The sequence below is a fragment of the Semicossyphus pulcher genome, unplaced genomic scaffold, assembly GCF_022749685.1.
Source record: "Semicossyphus pulcher isolate SPU_LCO1_2020_fin unplaced genomic scaffold, fSemPul1.0.p SCAF_23, whole genome shotgun sequence".
Taxonomy (NCBI): Eukaryota; Metazoa; Chordata; class Actinopteri; order Labriformes; family Labridae; genus Semicossyphus; species Semicossyphus pulcher.
Window position 1 is genome coordinate 1218266 of NW_027211697.1, and position 13205 is coordinate 1231470.

A 13205-nucleotide genomic window follows, 5' to 3' on the forward strand; every position below is an offset into this window, starting at 1 on the left:
AAACAGAAAGAGCATCTCTTTTTTGTCACTCTTTTTTTGACACAACTCGACTTGGAATTAATTGAATGAAGAAGTCTTGTGGTGCAGGTCAACACTTGTCAACCTTTAAGTCTATTTTCTAAAGTTGCAAAGATTAAGTCTCATTAAACCCACCCTGAGAGAACTTCTTCGTTATTGTATGAACACTCTCTGCCAGTGCACGAGCCCTGCTGTTAATCATACTGAGTTGGAAGGTTTAATTAAACACTAAGTACTCAGTTGATTTTATGAGATTTTTAAAACAGCAAAAAGCTCTAGGATTGTGATTTAATGCAACTTGCCTTCTTCTGCCGTTTCAGATTTTGCAAGATGTCCGACTTTGAGGATTTCACCAAGCCAGGCGGGCAGGCCAACGTGTCCGAGAGCTACCAGCTGAACCCCACCAGCGTGATCGTGTTGGTGGTCTTCTCCCTCATCTTCCTCCTGGGCACCGTCGGGAACAGCCTGGTGCTGGCCGTGCTTCTGCGCAGCGGCCAGGTCGGATACAACACCACCAACCTGTTCATACTCAACCTGAGCATGGCAGACTTCTTCTTCATCATCTTCTGCGTCCCTTTCCAAGCCACCATCTACTCTCTCGAGGGCTGGGTGTTCGGATCCTTCATGTGCAAAGTGGTCCACTTCTTCATTAACCTCACTATGTATGCAAGCAGCTTCACACTGGCTGCTGTCTCTGTCGACCGGTACGAGCATCGCATACCTGAGAAAATATGTATAGAACGTTTTTCCCACCAACCTGCCAGGCCTTTACAAGACATTTTTAACACGCATTCACAATTTTTAAATGATTCTAACGTATTTATTGGTAACACAACGAGGGGAGGATTATTAGCTTCCTGTTGCTAAAGGGTGGCTATTTTCTTCTGATTGCATGCTCAGGGTAGGAAGCTCAAACGCTGTTTTAATGCTGTAGCCTACTGCTGTGTTTCAGGTTGAAAGACTTACAAATTTAGGGTATTTTAAGATATTATCATTTCACCTCTTCCTGATTAATACGAAACAAATGAGACATTTAATGTAAAAATCCAGAGGGACATTGTGCCATATTTCAAAGTAAAAAAAACATATTAGATGAGCAGTTACCTAAGATTAGAAAACAAACATTCAACCACTTCCTAGCTAGGAAGTACACTCCTAGCTAACATTTTGTTAGCTAACATTACCTTAGCTAACTCTAACATTGCTAACATTATGTTAGCTAGGAATTTATGCCTTTCCTGTTGTATCTTGTAACACTACCATACGTTAAAATTTACTTCCATGTCCTAGCTTACAGTAAAGTAAGTTAGTAAGTGGCTGAATGCTAACGTTAGCTGTTGTCTGACTTAGCTAACAGCTAGGTAATCAAATGTATAGTTTAAACTTGAAATATGGCAATATTTCCTTTCATATTTCACTGCTCATTGTTTTTTTCAGTTGCTTATCAATCTGGAATCATTGTAAGGATAATGATTAGTCAGATACCTTGAATTTATTATGAACAACAGTCCAAAAGCAACAGCTTTTTCATTGACAATATGAAACAAAGAATAGCATCAATGATTCACATTTTAGAGGCTGGAAGCAAAGAATGCTTTATGTGATAAACGACAAATGATAAATTCCTTTTCAGTCTTTCAATGTCTCAAGTATAAAATAACTTCCTCATGACTCATATCCCTGTTTTATTAAGCCTATGATGCAGTTCCTGCCCTCAAAATTATCTTTTTTTCTATTGTCATTATTATTTCATCATCAGATTGTATTGTATTGTATGTATTCCTTCAGGTTTTTCTTGGTTTCATTGCCGTAATGGTGCAGATGCAGGCAAGACAGTAATGACGCATTTAGTCATTCAAGGGCACGTATTTATTTCAGTGAATGAACTAAAACTTCAGAGTATGAATCAGTAGGGGATAGAAATGATATACTAGTGATAAATGAATTACTTTTCTAGTGTGCACAAAAGGTTGAAAGCTGTACAGAGCTTTTAAGTTACTCTTAAGCAATGCTTAACTTATTCATATTCACTGTTAACAACAGGGACATTGGCACTATTTTCTGGGAGTGGTTGCTGTGTTAAATGCATCAGTCTGGTGCACTTTGAGAGCAAAATTAAGAGCCTACATGTATGAAGAGCTTTGTGCTCTAGTAAACAATTGAAATCATCTGACAAATAGCTTAAACTGGACACACTTTCGCTGCCCAAATGTAGACGACTAGTTTAATAATAGTGAATCATCAGTTAAATGTTACATTTAGCAGCCTTATTTTGAAATGTTACCCCTGCAACTACTCTCAGCGATGGTGTTAACATTTCTAATAAGATGGAGCAGATTTTATGAGACAACAGAGTATTAAGTCTGAATTTAAAAAGCTTTTATTTCGCCTACTCTTTATCTCTTCCTGCTGTGAATTCCCTTATTTACAACTCCGCCGCATACTTTCACAGTTAGATCATTTAAATTCATCACAAATGCATTTTCCCATCCCAAGATTGCAAACAACCCCAGGCACATCGAGAACAGCAAAACCCCAAAGGTGCGCATTAATGGATTAACTCAAAGACCCATCAGACCTTACGCTACGCTGAATCTGTAATAGAATAGCTTATGAGAAAATAACACATTATCCCTGGCTGAGAATGATATCCACAGAGTGTAAACTCCAAGCCATCATTATAGATGTTGTACAACACAGTCAGCCCAGTCAATAAGGACTGAGTAAGTGTGCAGCTGCCCTCTGCTCATACTGGCTGTGTTTACACCTCAGAGGGTTCAATAGATTCTTCACCCTGCCAGCCAGACGTCTCTTTCTCAGTCAGGAAAAGAGCAGGGACATCTGAGTCGAGAGGTCATTGATTTTTAGACCGTTTTCTTTCTTTAGTTCTTTTGAACCACAGCATAGGACGATAAAAGTAAGCTATTAGGCGTTATTGTTTCTTATCAGGGAGTCTTTTTGCACTTCTAGTCTTCCTCTTTGCTTTTCAATTGGTCTCTTACTTAGTCACATAATCGTCATAAACACAAGAAGCAAAGTATCTCTTCAGTAATTGTACATCCCTCAGAGAGCAACGTGCATACTTAAAGACAAACAAACCACATAACAATAACGTCTGCAGTAATAGGTGAAAAGCAGTGTGGTGTCAGATGAATGGAAGTGATCGGTGCCATAAAAGCATCAGGTTCTTTTTTAATCATAGCATGCGGTGCGTGGTGGGGTTTTATGTCTTTATTGCTGACCTGCTAAGAAATATCAAAGCACAGCACCAGCATGTTGTGTGTGTCTGTCTCCTATTTGGCAAGCGATTTATGCAGGATCATTCCCTGAGGTCTTTTTTTATTCGATATAACTCACAAACGGCTGGTGGGAACCATTTCCATCCAACACAGAGTCTTAAGTGTGAGACACGGTGTCTGTAGCAGAGAGTGCGGAGGTGGAGGGTGTTCCCCTGATACAATCACACTGTGGAATCGTTATGACCTTTTCACTCCCTGGATTTTACTTAAATTAAAATCATTGCATGCAAATTAAAGTAATAATGGCCCACTGATGAAAGCCATTGCATTTGCAGTATATAGTATTGTTCTGGACTGGGTGTCTGAGGCGGCTTTCGTGGAAAAAATCACAAGCAGCGCCCAGTTAGTGACGCGTTTTCCATCACCCAGCAGTGGTTGGTCTGCCAGAGAGGGTAGGCGGAGCTAAGCGGCTGCTTTTCCGGTCTCTGCAAGTGTTGCGAGTAAACAGTAATCTACTATGGCTGAACAAACAAAGAAAAGATAGATGACTACAGATACAACTTCAAAAATAAGTGAAAATCCAAAGAAGAAGAAACAAAATCGACGCTCAGATGAAGGCAAACAGTCTAAAAAGGAAAGCGACCGGCAGCGAGGAAAATTAAGAGTTACAACCGGAGCCAACCGTGGACGTCTAGGTATCCTGGAGGTGTACGCCCACAATTGCCATTTATCGGCATTAGTTGCCGCCAAATAGGACGAAACTGAGATCTTCGATTATTACGTTTAAAAGAAGGACATTATGAATTTGATTGACATCTATTCCCTGATTCATCTCAGATTGAATTAGTTCTGAGAGTAGACGTTGCATGCATTCTTTCAGAATCCCAATTTTCAGAAAATAACACCTCTGTGCATGTAAGAAGGACATTTATTATTATCATTATTATTATTCAGTGAAAAGGCTCAAATCATTTACTAAATAAACAAGATAAAGTGAAACAAAAAAAACAAAAAAATTTTCAGCCTGGAATAGTCATATTATTTTAAATTTCCATGGACGTAGGTGCTGTAAGAAATTTGGAGCTGTTTCGGTATCCCTCTCCATCAGCCTACAGGCGAGAATCGAAGAAACTAAACGGCTAATGATCCAGTTAACTGGCCACTCTTTAGCTCTTGTCACAATCTTCACAACCTTATGTGAACACAGATGTTAGATTAGCGGTTAAGATTTTAGTATGCAGCTTTCATTGTGAAAGAATGTAGAATAATCAGCATACTGTAGCTCATGTTCCTGTGGTTTGTATAACATGCCAACGAACCATTATTCTCTCCGTAGGTATCTGGCCATTCGTTATCCGCTGCGCTCCAGAGAGCTTCGAACCCCGTGTAACGCAGTGGTTGCTATGGTGATCATCTGGGGCCTCTCTCTGGTCTTCGCCGGTCCTTACCTAAGCTACTACGACCTGATCGACTACGCCAACAGCACTGTGTGCATCCCCGGCTGGGAGGAGCAGAACCGGAAGGTGCTGGACACGTGCACCTTCCTCGTCGGCTACGTCATCCCTGTGCTGATCGTGAGCCTGTCGTACACTCGAACCATCAAGTACCTGTGGACGGCCGTCGACCCGCTGGACGGCATGTCGGAATCCAAGAGGGCCAAACGCAAAGTCACCAAAATGATCATCATCGTCACCGTGCTGTTCTGCATCTGCTGGCTGCCGTACCACGTGGTCATCCTGTGCTACCTGTACGGAGACTTCCCCTTCAATCAGACCACGTACGCCTTCAGGCTGCTGTCTCACTGCATGGCCTACGCCAACTCCTGCGTCAACCCCATCGTGTACGCGCTGGTGTCCAAGCACTTTCGCAAAGGCTTCAAGAAAGTGTTCAGCTGCATCCTCAGCAAAAAAGGCCGAAATAAGGTTCATGTGGTTCACGTTGCCAACACGGTGCCCGGGTTTGAAGCCGGGTCCACGGAGGTGTCGCAGATGAACGAGGAGAATGTTCGACAGAATGAATGCGAGATGATTAACAGGCCGATCGCAGAGCCGCGAGAAGCCACTGTGACTCTAAATTTGCCCTTTCAGCGGCAGACTTGACGAGTGATTCAGCTCGGCTGACAGGCTCCGTAATGATAGCCTTGAAAGACTTTGCAGCTATTATTTTTTTAGAAATGTGCAAACTTGTCGTCATGGTATTCACACTTTCGGTGGCTAATGGAGGAGAAGAGAAGAGGAGATAAAAGGATTCATGCACACAAATTAAAAGAGTATAAAGGTGTATAGACCTCAGCGATCACAACCAAAAAAGGTATTCATATCATTTATCAAAACACTTTTTTCCGGTTAAATACACAGTCAAAGATACACACTCATTCAGAAAGGTTTCCTGTTTCCACCATTTGCCTTAACCATGGCAAGCACTTTGGTATTCAGTGTCCACATTATTCCAGCACTTTTTCAAGCAGCATAGAATGTGTTATAATGTAACAGCATGTTTCACCTTTTCAGCAGTCCCAAAGACATTCAAAGGTCACAGAAAGGGGTGGAATAATGAAAGTCAGTTGACTTCAAACAGAGTTTGACTCAGAGTCTGAAGGAACAAGTGGTGATTCTCCATCCTGTGCCAGTCATCACAGCACCACAATATTTCCACCCCAACGTTTGACTGTAGGTTTTATATGATGTTACTTAATGTGGTCTTTTCCCCACATAAGCTCAATTACAACCTCAAAATCTGACTTCTTTTCAAAGTGCTATAAAGTTGTCATTGCAGGGCTTGGCTCTGTTTTTGTATCTTGCATGCAGATGCGGTTCTGTCTAAGATATTACTGCTGTTATATTTTAATAACATGTTTTATGACATAAAAATCTTTCAGAAAGATGTGTTCAAACATGGTATTCTGTTATATTTCAGCATTTGAAGTCTCATAACTTGTATTGGAATACTAAGGCAAGGCAAGTTTATTTATATAGCACATTTTCAGCAACAAGACAATTCAAACAAAGCTCAAGAATCAGGTTTGAAAGGTACGACGGAGTACTAGGGCCATGTTAAAGAAAAATAAGATTACAAGAATAAAGTCGTAATATTATTAGAATTAAGTTGTAATTTTACGAGAGTTAAGTCGTATATTTAGGCTATTGTTAGCCTATATGTTATTTTGAAGTGGACTATCAGAAGAGGAGCCAACCAACTGCTTAAAATGATTAAAATCACGAGTCATTTTCAAATAAAATCACTTTTTCAGAGTCCTGAAACTTAAAACAAAGTGGTGCTGATGTGCCAAAAGATTAAGTATTTCATATTTGCGAAACCTATACTAAATATAAAGGTCTGTAATGTGCTTGTGCATTACTACATAGGAGATCTTGCATGTTCTCGGGAGGTAGATATATGCTATGCTTCCATGCTACCGGGTGTGTTCAATAAACATCCGATTAAGGTTATATTTAGCCTCCTGTGCAATTATTCACAAGCATAACTTGTAAGTTATACTTCACACGTTCCTCATTTTAGTGCAGGCCGCTGCTCTTATTTATTGTCATAAATTACAACTTTATTCTCTTACGACTTTTATCTTGTATTATTCGACTTTATTCTCGTAAATTACGACTTTATTCTCTTACGACTTTATTCTCTTACGACTTTTTTTGTATCATTTGACATTTTTCTCATAATATTACGACTTTATTCTCTTACGACTTTTTTCTTGTGTTATCCTACTTTACTGTCATCAATTATGACTTTATTCTCATTAGACTTTTCTCTTGTAGTATTCGACTTTATTCTCGTAATATTACGACTTTATTCTCTTACGACTTTTCTCTTGTATTATCCTACTTTACTGTCGTATATTTCGACTTTATTCTCTTACGTCTTTTTTTTAATCATTTGACATTTTTCTCATAATATTACAACTTTATTCACTTTTGACTTTTTTCTCGTGTTATCCGACTTTTTTCTTGTAATATTACAACTTTATTCTCGTAATATTACAACTTTATTCTCTTACGACTTTTTTCTTGTATTATTCAAATTCATTCTCGTAATCTCAGATGTTGTTTTCTTTGATGTGACCTTAATACTCCTTCGTAGAAAAGGAAGTACATTTAGCATTTGATTAAAAAATATATGTTTTTTGACCCATAAGGAAAAAAAACCTTACTTTACTTGTATTTTGCAATGTTTGTATTCATGGCATGTTTCTCTTTGGTGTCAAATATTCTATATTTAAAAGACTATGTTTATCAATGAGTGCACTTCAGAGTTGTGTAGTTTAAAAGCTGTGTATTTTGTGTAACTCTCTTCAGTATTTCTGTCTGTTTTGCTGTAAGCTTGTGTCCTACCTCAGAGCTGTAAAAAAGGAATCTCTTCTTGCCTCGTTGCTGTTGTTCTGTTCACATTGTGTAAGATGCAATTTTCCCCTTCAGAAAGTCATTTCCAGACAGAACACCCTCCTTTGCACTCACCAATTTCCGTCCAGTGTGTTCGTGATGTTTGCCCTTTGCATCGACGGTGTTAACTTAAGTGTCTCTGTTTGTTCTGTTTCATAATGTTTGAGTTTTCAGAATAAAAGCCTGTACATTTTGAGGATACATATATATTTCACTATTTATCAGAGGGCTTTGGAACTCAATGCCAAAATAAAATATTTTCTGCTGAGATTTTGTAGTGAAGGTTTAATTCACTTCAAAATGTAATCACCTCACATTGATCAGTCAGCTTCTTTATCATTCTGGATTTTAGATGAGTGAAGGAGCCATTATCTTCTAATAAAAGTTAATTAAAATAGCTCATCTCTCTGCAGAGTCTCATTCATTGTTTGCGCTGCTTCAGACTCACAGCAGCACTCGACACAGAAATTGAGATGGCCTCTACATGCACACGATAAAGTCATATATCTTGTGCTCTCAAGACTTCAGCAAACATAAAGTCAGTCACTGCACTGTATATTTTTAGCTCCTGCACAGCTACGGTACAATGCTTACATAAAGTATCAGTTCTCATCATGAATGTCAGAGCAGAGATTGGCCTATTCCCCCCTGTGTATGTTGCTGTACTTCCTTTCTTTGTGTGATTGTTTGCCCGGCCCTTATTGTTCACACCTGTTCTTGATTGTCTCACCTGTGCCTGATTAACCCTCACCTACCCAGTGCTTCCTCTGTTTTTTTTCGTCAAACTGTCTACTCTTTCTCCTTGTGTGGATGTTTCCCGTTTTTTTCTCTCCGTGTTTTCTGGACCATGTCAGTTTTCTTTTAGTCAGGGTTTGCGTCGGGGTCGGGGTCGGGGTCCTGCTCCAGCTGTCAGGGTTCCATTCTGCGATAACAACCCGCTCACTATACATTATCCCTTACTTAAAAATATAATCTCAAGATTTTCATGGAAATAAATGTCTGTTAAGTCGCTATCTATCACCGAATGAGGTATGGCCCACTGATGAAGGCCTTTGCATTTGCAGTACATTATTATTATGGGGTTGGGAGAGGGTAGGCAGAGCTATGCGCCTGCTTTTCCGGTCTCTGCAAGTGTTGCGAGTAAACGGTAATCAACTATGGCTGAACAAACAAAGAAAAGATCGATGACTACAGATACAACTTCAAAAATAAGTGAAAAAAAGAAAAACAAACACATTCGACGCTCCAATGAAGGCAAGCAGTCTAAAAAGGAAAGCGACCGTCAGTGAGGAAAATCAAGAGTTACAACAGTTACAAAGGGAGCCAACCGTAGACATCTGGTTAAGTTGGGAAGTTAACTCAGCAATTTTGTTTCGCCAAAGGTGCCGCTATAGAGAACGCAACTGAAATCTTCAAGATTAAATCTTTAAACGCCTTCCTATAAGAAAAGGTTTTATGAGAGTGTTGGAGAAAGTTAGGTGACTAGGTCAATAAAGTCATGGTGGATGGATCAAAAGTAAACGTGCAACTGTGCCTGGCACATACCACATGTTTACTACTGTATCCAGATGAGGAAGCCTCACTATCCTTAACTAAGTACTTGCTTTTAACCAAACCGTGACCTTACCTTACTGTAACCAACTTGTTTCTGTGCCTGAACTGAACCAAACCCACATTGAATTTTTACCAGCTTTGGAGACACTGATAAATGCTGCTGTCCTGCAGATTGGAGCACCAGAGCAGAAGATGCTTCTGTGTGCAGTTCAAGAGGGCACGGACAAACACATTAATTTGTCACAGGATTCAGAGCACTTGTTGTAGCAGGGGAAATGCTTCTCGAAGGAAACAACAAAGCTGTCGAGCTGTTCGCACACAGAAGATTGTTCATGATAGGTGCTGTTTTGAATGAGATTTTGGGGGAGTTAATAATGTCAAGTCTGAAAATTGATGATCCATATGTGTTCCAGAATATACATTCCTGATAAAATGTAGAATTTGCTTCTTATAGTGTATTTATTTGCAGCCTGTTTTCCTCTGCAGCGGTTTTAAAATTCAAATGAGAGCAGATTCCTCAGAGATTACAGCCTCTCTATGAGGTGAGAACAAAGCACGAGGCTTTAATAATTAAGTGCTGGTTGATAAAAAAAAAAAAGCACAATACATTGAATTTTCAAACTTTTTAACGAAGTTGTTCTTTTCTATTGGATTCCTGTCTGCACAGCCGAGCGAGACAAAGTTGGAATACGATCAATAAGGCACGGTTCTGTTTAAACAAATAGACAATAACTACGACTTACACAGTATATATTGAGGCTTTGGTTGAGCCATGTGATAGATGACTTGAGAGATGTGTCAGGCTCATAGGTAAACAGCACTGTGCATCAGAGGCGTAAGGTGGGTCATACTATACAAACATCTATTATAAGAGGTGTGCAGTCCTTAATGGAAGACTGGAGAAAGACACAGCTGAAATCTATTGATGCCCTTCAAATTAAAAGCTGCACAACCGACATGTGTTGTTATTAGTGTGATAGGGTACAGGATGTTTGGTTCATGTCTTTCACACATTGACATCGATTTGTTTTCCAGTTCTGGCCGGTTCCGAACATAGAATAAGGAAAATCACAAATTCGCACCTCAAGAGAGAAAATAGTGCCAAAAAAAGGGCCGTATATGAAATCCTGGTACAATGATTTTGTGTTGAAAATGGATCACCATGACCCTGGCATCTCGCCGGAACTACTTATTCTATGTTCAGAACCGGCCAGAACTCCGACCACAGGACTCGGTGATTAAGCTTATAGCTTTGCATCCACTACACTACGAGCAAGTATTTCATACAACTTGGTGTCCAAAAATCCGAACTATCACTATAATGTCCAGTCCAGGTTCGGTACACAGGTAATCACAAGCAGTAATCTGAGAGGGGCAGGCTAAGGTCATAAAATCACTAACTAGGAAAAAATGCTGAAACGAGGCAACACTGAAGGAACAAACGACAACGAACTGTCAACAAGAGGGAAGACACACAGGGTATACAGAATATATACAGGGGTAATCAAGAGGAAACAAGACACAGGTGAGTGTAATCAGGGCTGGGTTCACACATGAGGTGCATGACACAGGAAGCAGGGATCTGAAAGACAGAGACAAGGGTGAGATTTCAAAATAAAACAGGAAATAAGATGACCTTATGGAACACACAAACATACATTGTTGGTTAATTTTATTTTTTCTCTAATTATAGTGTACTAACTGACAGTGATTTATGATCCTAATGTCAGTGTTCTGTAATTATGTCCACTTTGGCCTTCCGTAGCTCAGACATCAGATTACATAATAAGACACATTAACGACAACAACAGCATCTCCATTATCCGAGGAGTTCGATGTAACACCACAGAGGGAACAACGCTTCTACTATAACACACTGTACGCTCAGATAACTACATGTGTATTTACAAAGACGGGGACATTTAATTAGACGTGATTGTAAGAAAAGAAGTGTTACATCATGAAAACCTTCACAGCGTGTGTGTCGGTTCTATGGCTGCTTTAGATACCACAATGCAATAAATGTCAGGGGGTTTACTATGATTATATTCTCCCTCTCCATAGAGACAAGTTATTTGCTGCTGTATGGGAGTATCAGACCGTTTATCCTGCTCTGCTCTGATTGGTCGAGTCTGATTCTCACCATGCAGATCACAAACAACTAAACGATGATGACTGTGTCTGTGTTCGGCTTTGAGATGCGCATTTGATCGTGTAAGATAAATCAGAACGGCGTGGAAATGTGTCAGATCTTTAAAAAAAACAGTATTTAAAATTTAATGAGCTTTGTAGATGCAGCTCTAATTAACATCTACAGAACGGGAAAGATGTGAGGAAAGGATCAAAGGTTGGGACCTTTCAAGTCTTTCAAATCCCCCAAAGGTGCTTCACACTACATGTCAGCACACGCACATTTACACACTAATGTCATCATCACCTTTATACTTTCATACCCCGTGGCCATGCTTCAGGAGCAACTATTCAGCATCTTGCCCGAGGATACTCGATAAGTAGTGGAGGAGCTGGGGATTGAGCGACCCCCAATCACCCCCTGAGCCACAGGCGTGTTTTTTGTGCTGATAAATGTTATAACATGTCACATGATATGACCTCTTTTGACATGATTATTTGTAGGATGATGCTGCAACAAATCTGCACCATCAATTTTCTTTACTGGTTGTGACACTGATGACTCTCTGCTACGTTGCTGCTCCCTCCAAATGAATGGCTTATTACCTAAGGGATCATGAGGGTTAAGTACCTAATAACAAGCATTTAAAGGGATCCGTGAGAATCAATATTCAGGTTCAGTTTTTCACCTTGTGTGTTTACTGTGTGAGCAATTCGATGATGCTAATTTTACTGATATCATTTTTATGATTATGAGTAACTTTAAATGAACTGTATATGTATGAATCTGTAGCGGCATATAGCCTAGCTTCCGTGCCGGCACTCCGGCTGGTTTCTAAACACCGGGGCCGTGCTGACCGGCATCCACTGTATGTAGTACACTTTTGATTTCATACAACCCCACTTCAAACAAACCGAACTAACCCTCTAAAGGAGCAATTCACCCCTAGAAAAAGCCACTGTCAGTCAAAGCTGGTGTTCTCTGTAACCGATAGAAGCAATAATATTTGAAAATGGCGCCATAGCTGTGGAGAAAGTTGTACAAACAGCTGGTGGTTTCGCCCATTCTACATTCCTACAACACCCAGCGTGCATTGCGCCCCTCCCTCTGAAAGGAACGGCCCAGCGAGAGACGCTGGAGTGAAATACTACCGTTTCGCTGCGGGCAACGGCTCAGAGCGGTACAGAATCTGAAATAAGACGAGAATATACCGGTGGATCTTCTAAAACATCTTCAGGTCTGCAGTCTAAATTTCAAACCTGAAGATTTTTAATGAGACATGACGAGACAAGACGAGACAACAGAGGCTGGAATCCTAGATTGAGGAAGTGTAGTGTAGCGAGCTCCCTGGCCTGCACCAGATGACGCGTTTTATGCAGTCTGGCGGAAGTTTTCCAGGGCCCACTGGAGGAGCAGATAGCGTCCTCCAAAGGCACAGAGCGTTGAAAATCAGCAAACCGGCCCTTTAAGACTCCACAGGTAGTCAGAGAAGCTGTACAGTATCTTTGATGCTGTAGGTAGAAAATACACAGTAAAACCATCTGCAGGTGTTACATACATTAAAACCAAAACTATTCTGTGAATGTATTATCTATATCTTCGATTCAGTTCTACAGAGTGCTTTAAAGCTTTGTACCAGCATGTTTATGTCACCCTAAGAGGTTGTTTTTGTTTTCTAACATGCGCCTGCTAATGAAACCGTTCAGCTAACTAACACAACATGGCAGCAGCAGCGCTGTAGCCTTAATTGCTCCACACATCCTGTCTATCTAATCAGCTCTCTCTAGTATGAAATGTTGATTAGTTTGCCACCAAAGTCAGGGTATAAGCAGCGCAGATCCTTGTAAAGTTACCGCTACAGGAAAT

General features: G+C 40.2%; 1 protein-coding gene across 1 annotated transcript; it reads left to right on the forward strand.

Moving 5' to 3' along the window:
• The first annotated feature begins 348 nt into the window (after window positions 1-348).
• galr2b (galanin receptor 2b) lies at window positions 349-6444 on the forward strand. The gene is made up of 2 exons (XM_069674600.1): window positions 349-722; window positions 4594-6444. The coding sequence occupies exons 1-2, from the start codon at window positions 349-351 to the stop codon at window positions 5354-5356; spliced, it is 1137 nt and encodes a 378-aa protein (XP_069530701.1). The 3' UTR covers window positions 5357-6444.
• The last annotated feature ends 6761 nt before the right edge of the window (window positions 6445-13205 follow it).

Coding starts and splice junctions, on each gene's coding strand:
- galr2b (XM_069674600.1), top strand. CDS start 349: ATGTCCGACTTTGAGGATTTCACCAAGCCAGGCGGGCAGGCCAACGTG. Junction 723..4,593: donor GCTGCTGTCTCTGTCGACCG/GTACGAGCATCG, acceptor TTCTCTCCGTAG/GTATCTGGCCATTCGTTATC.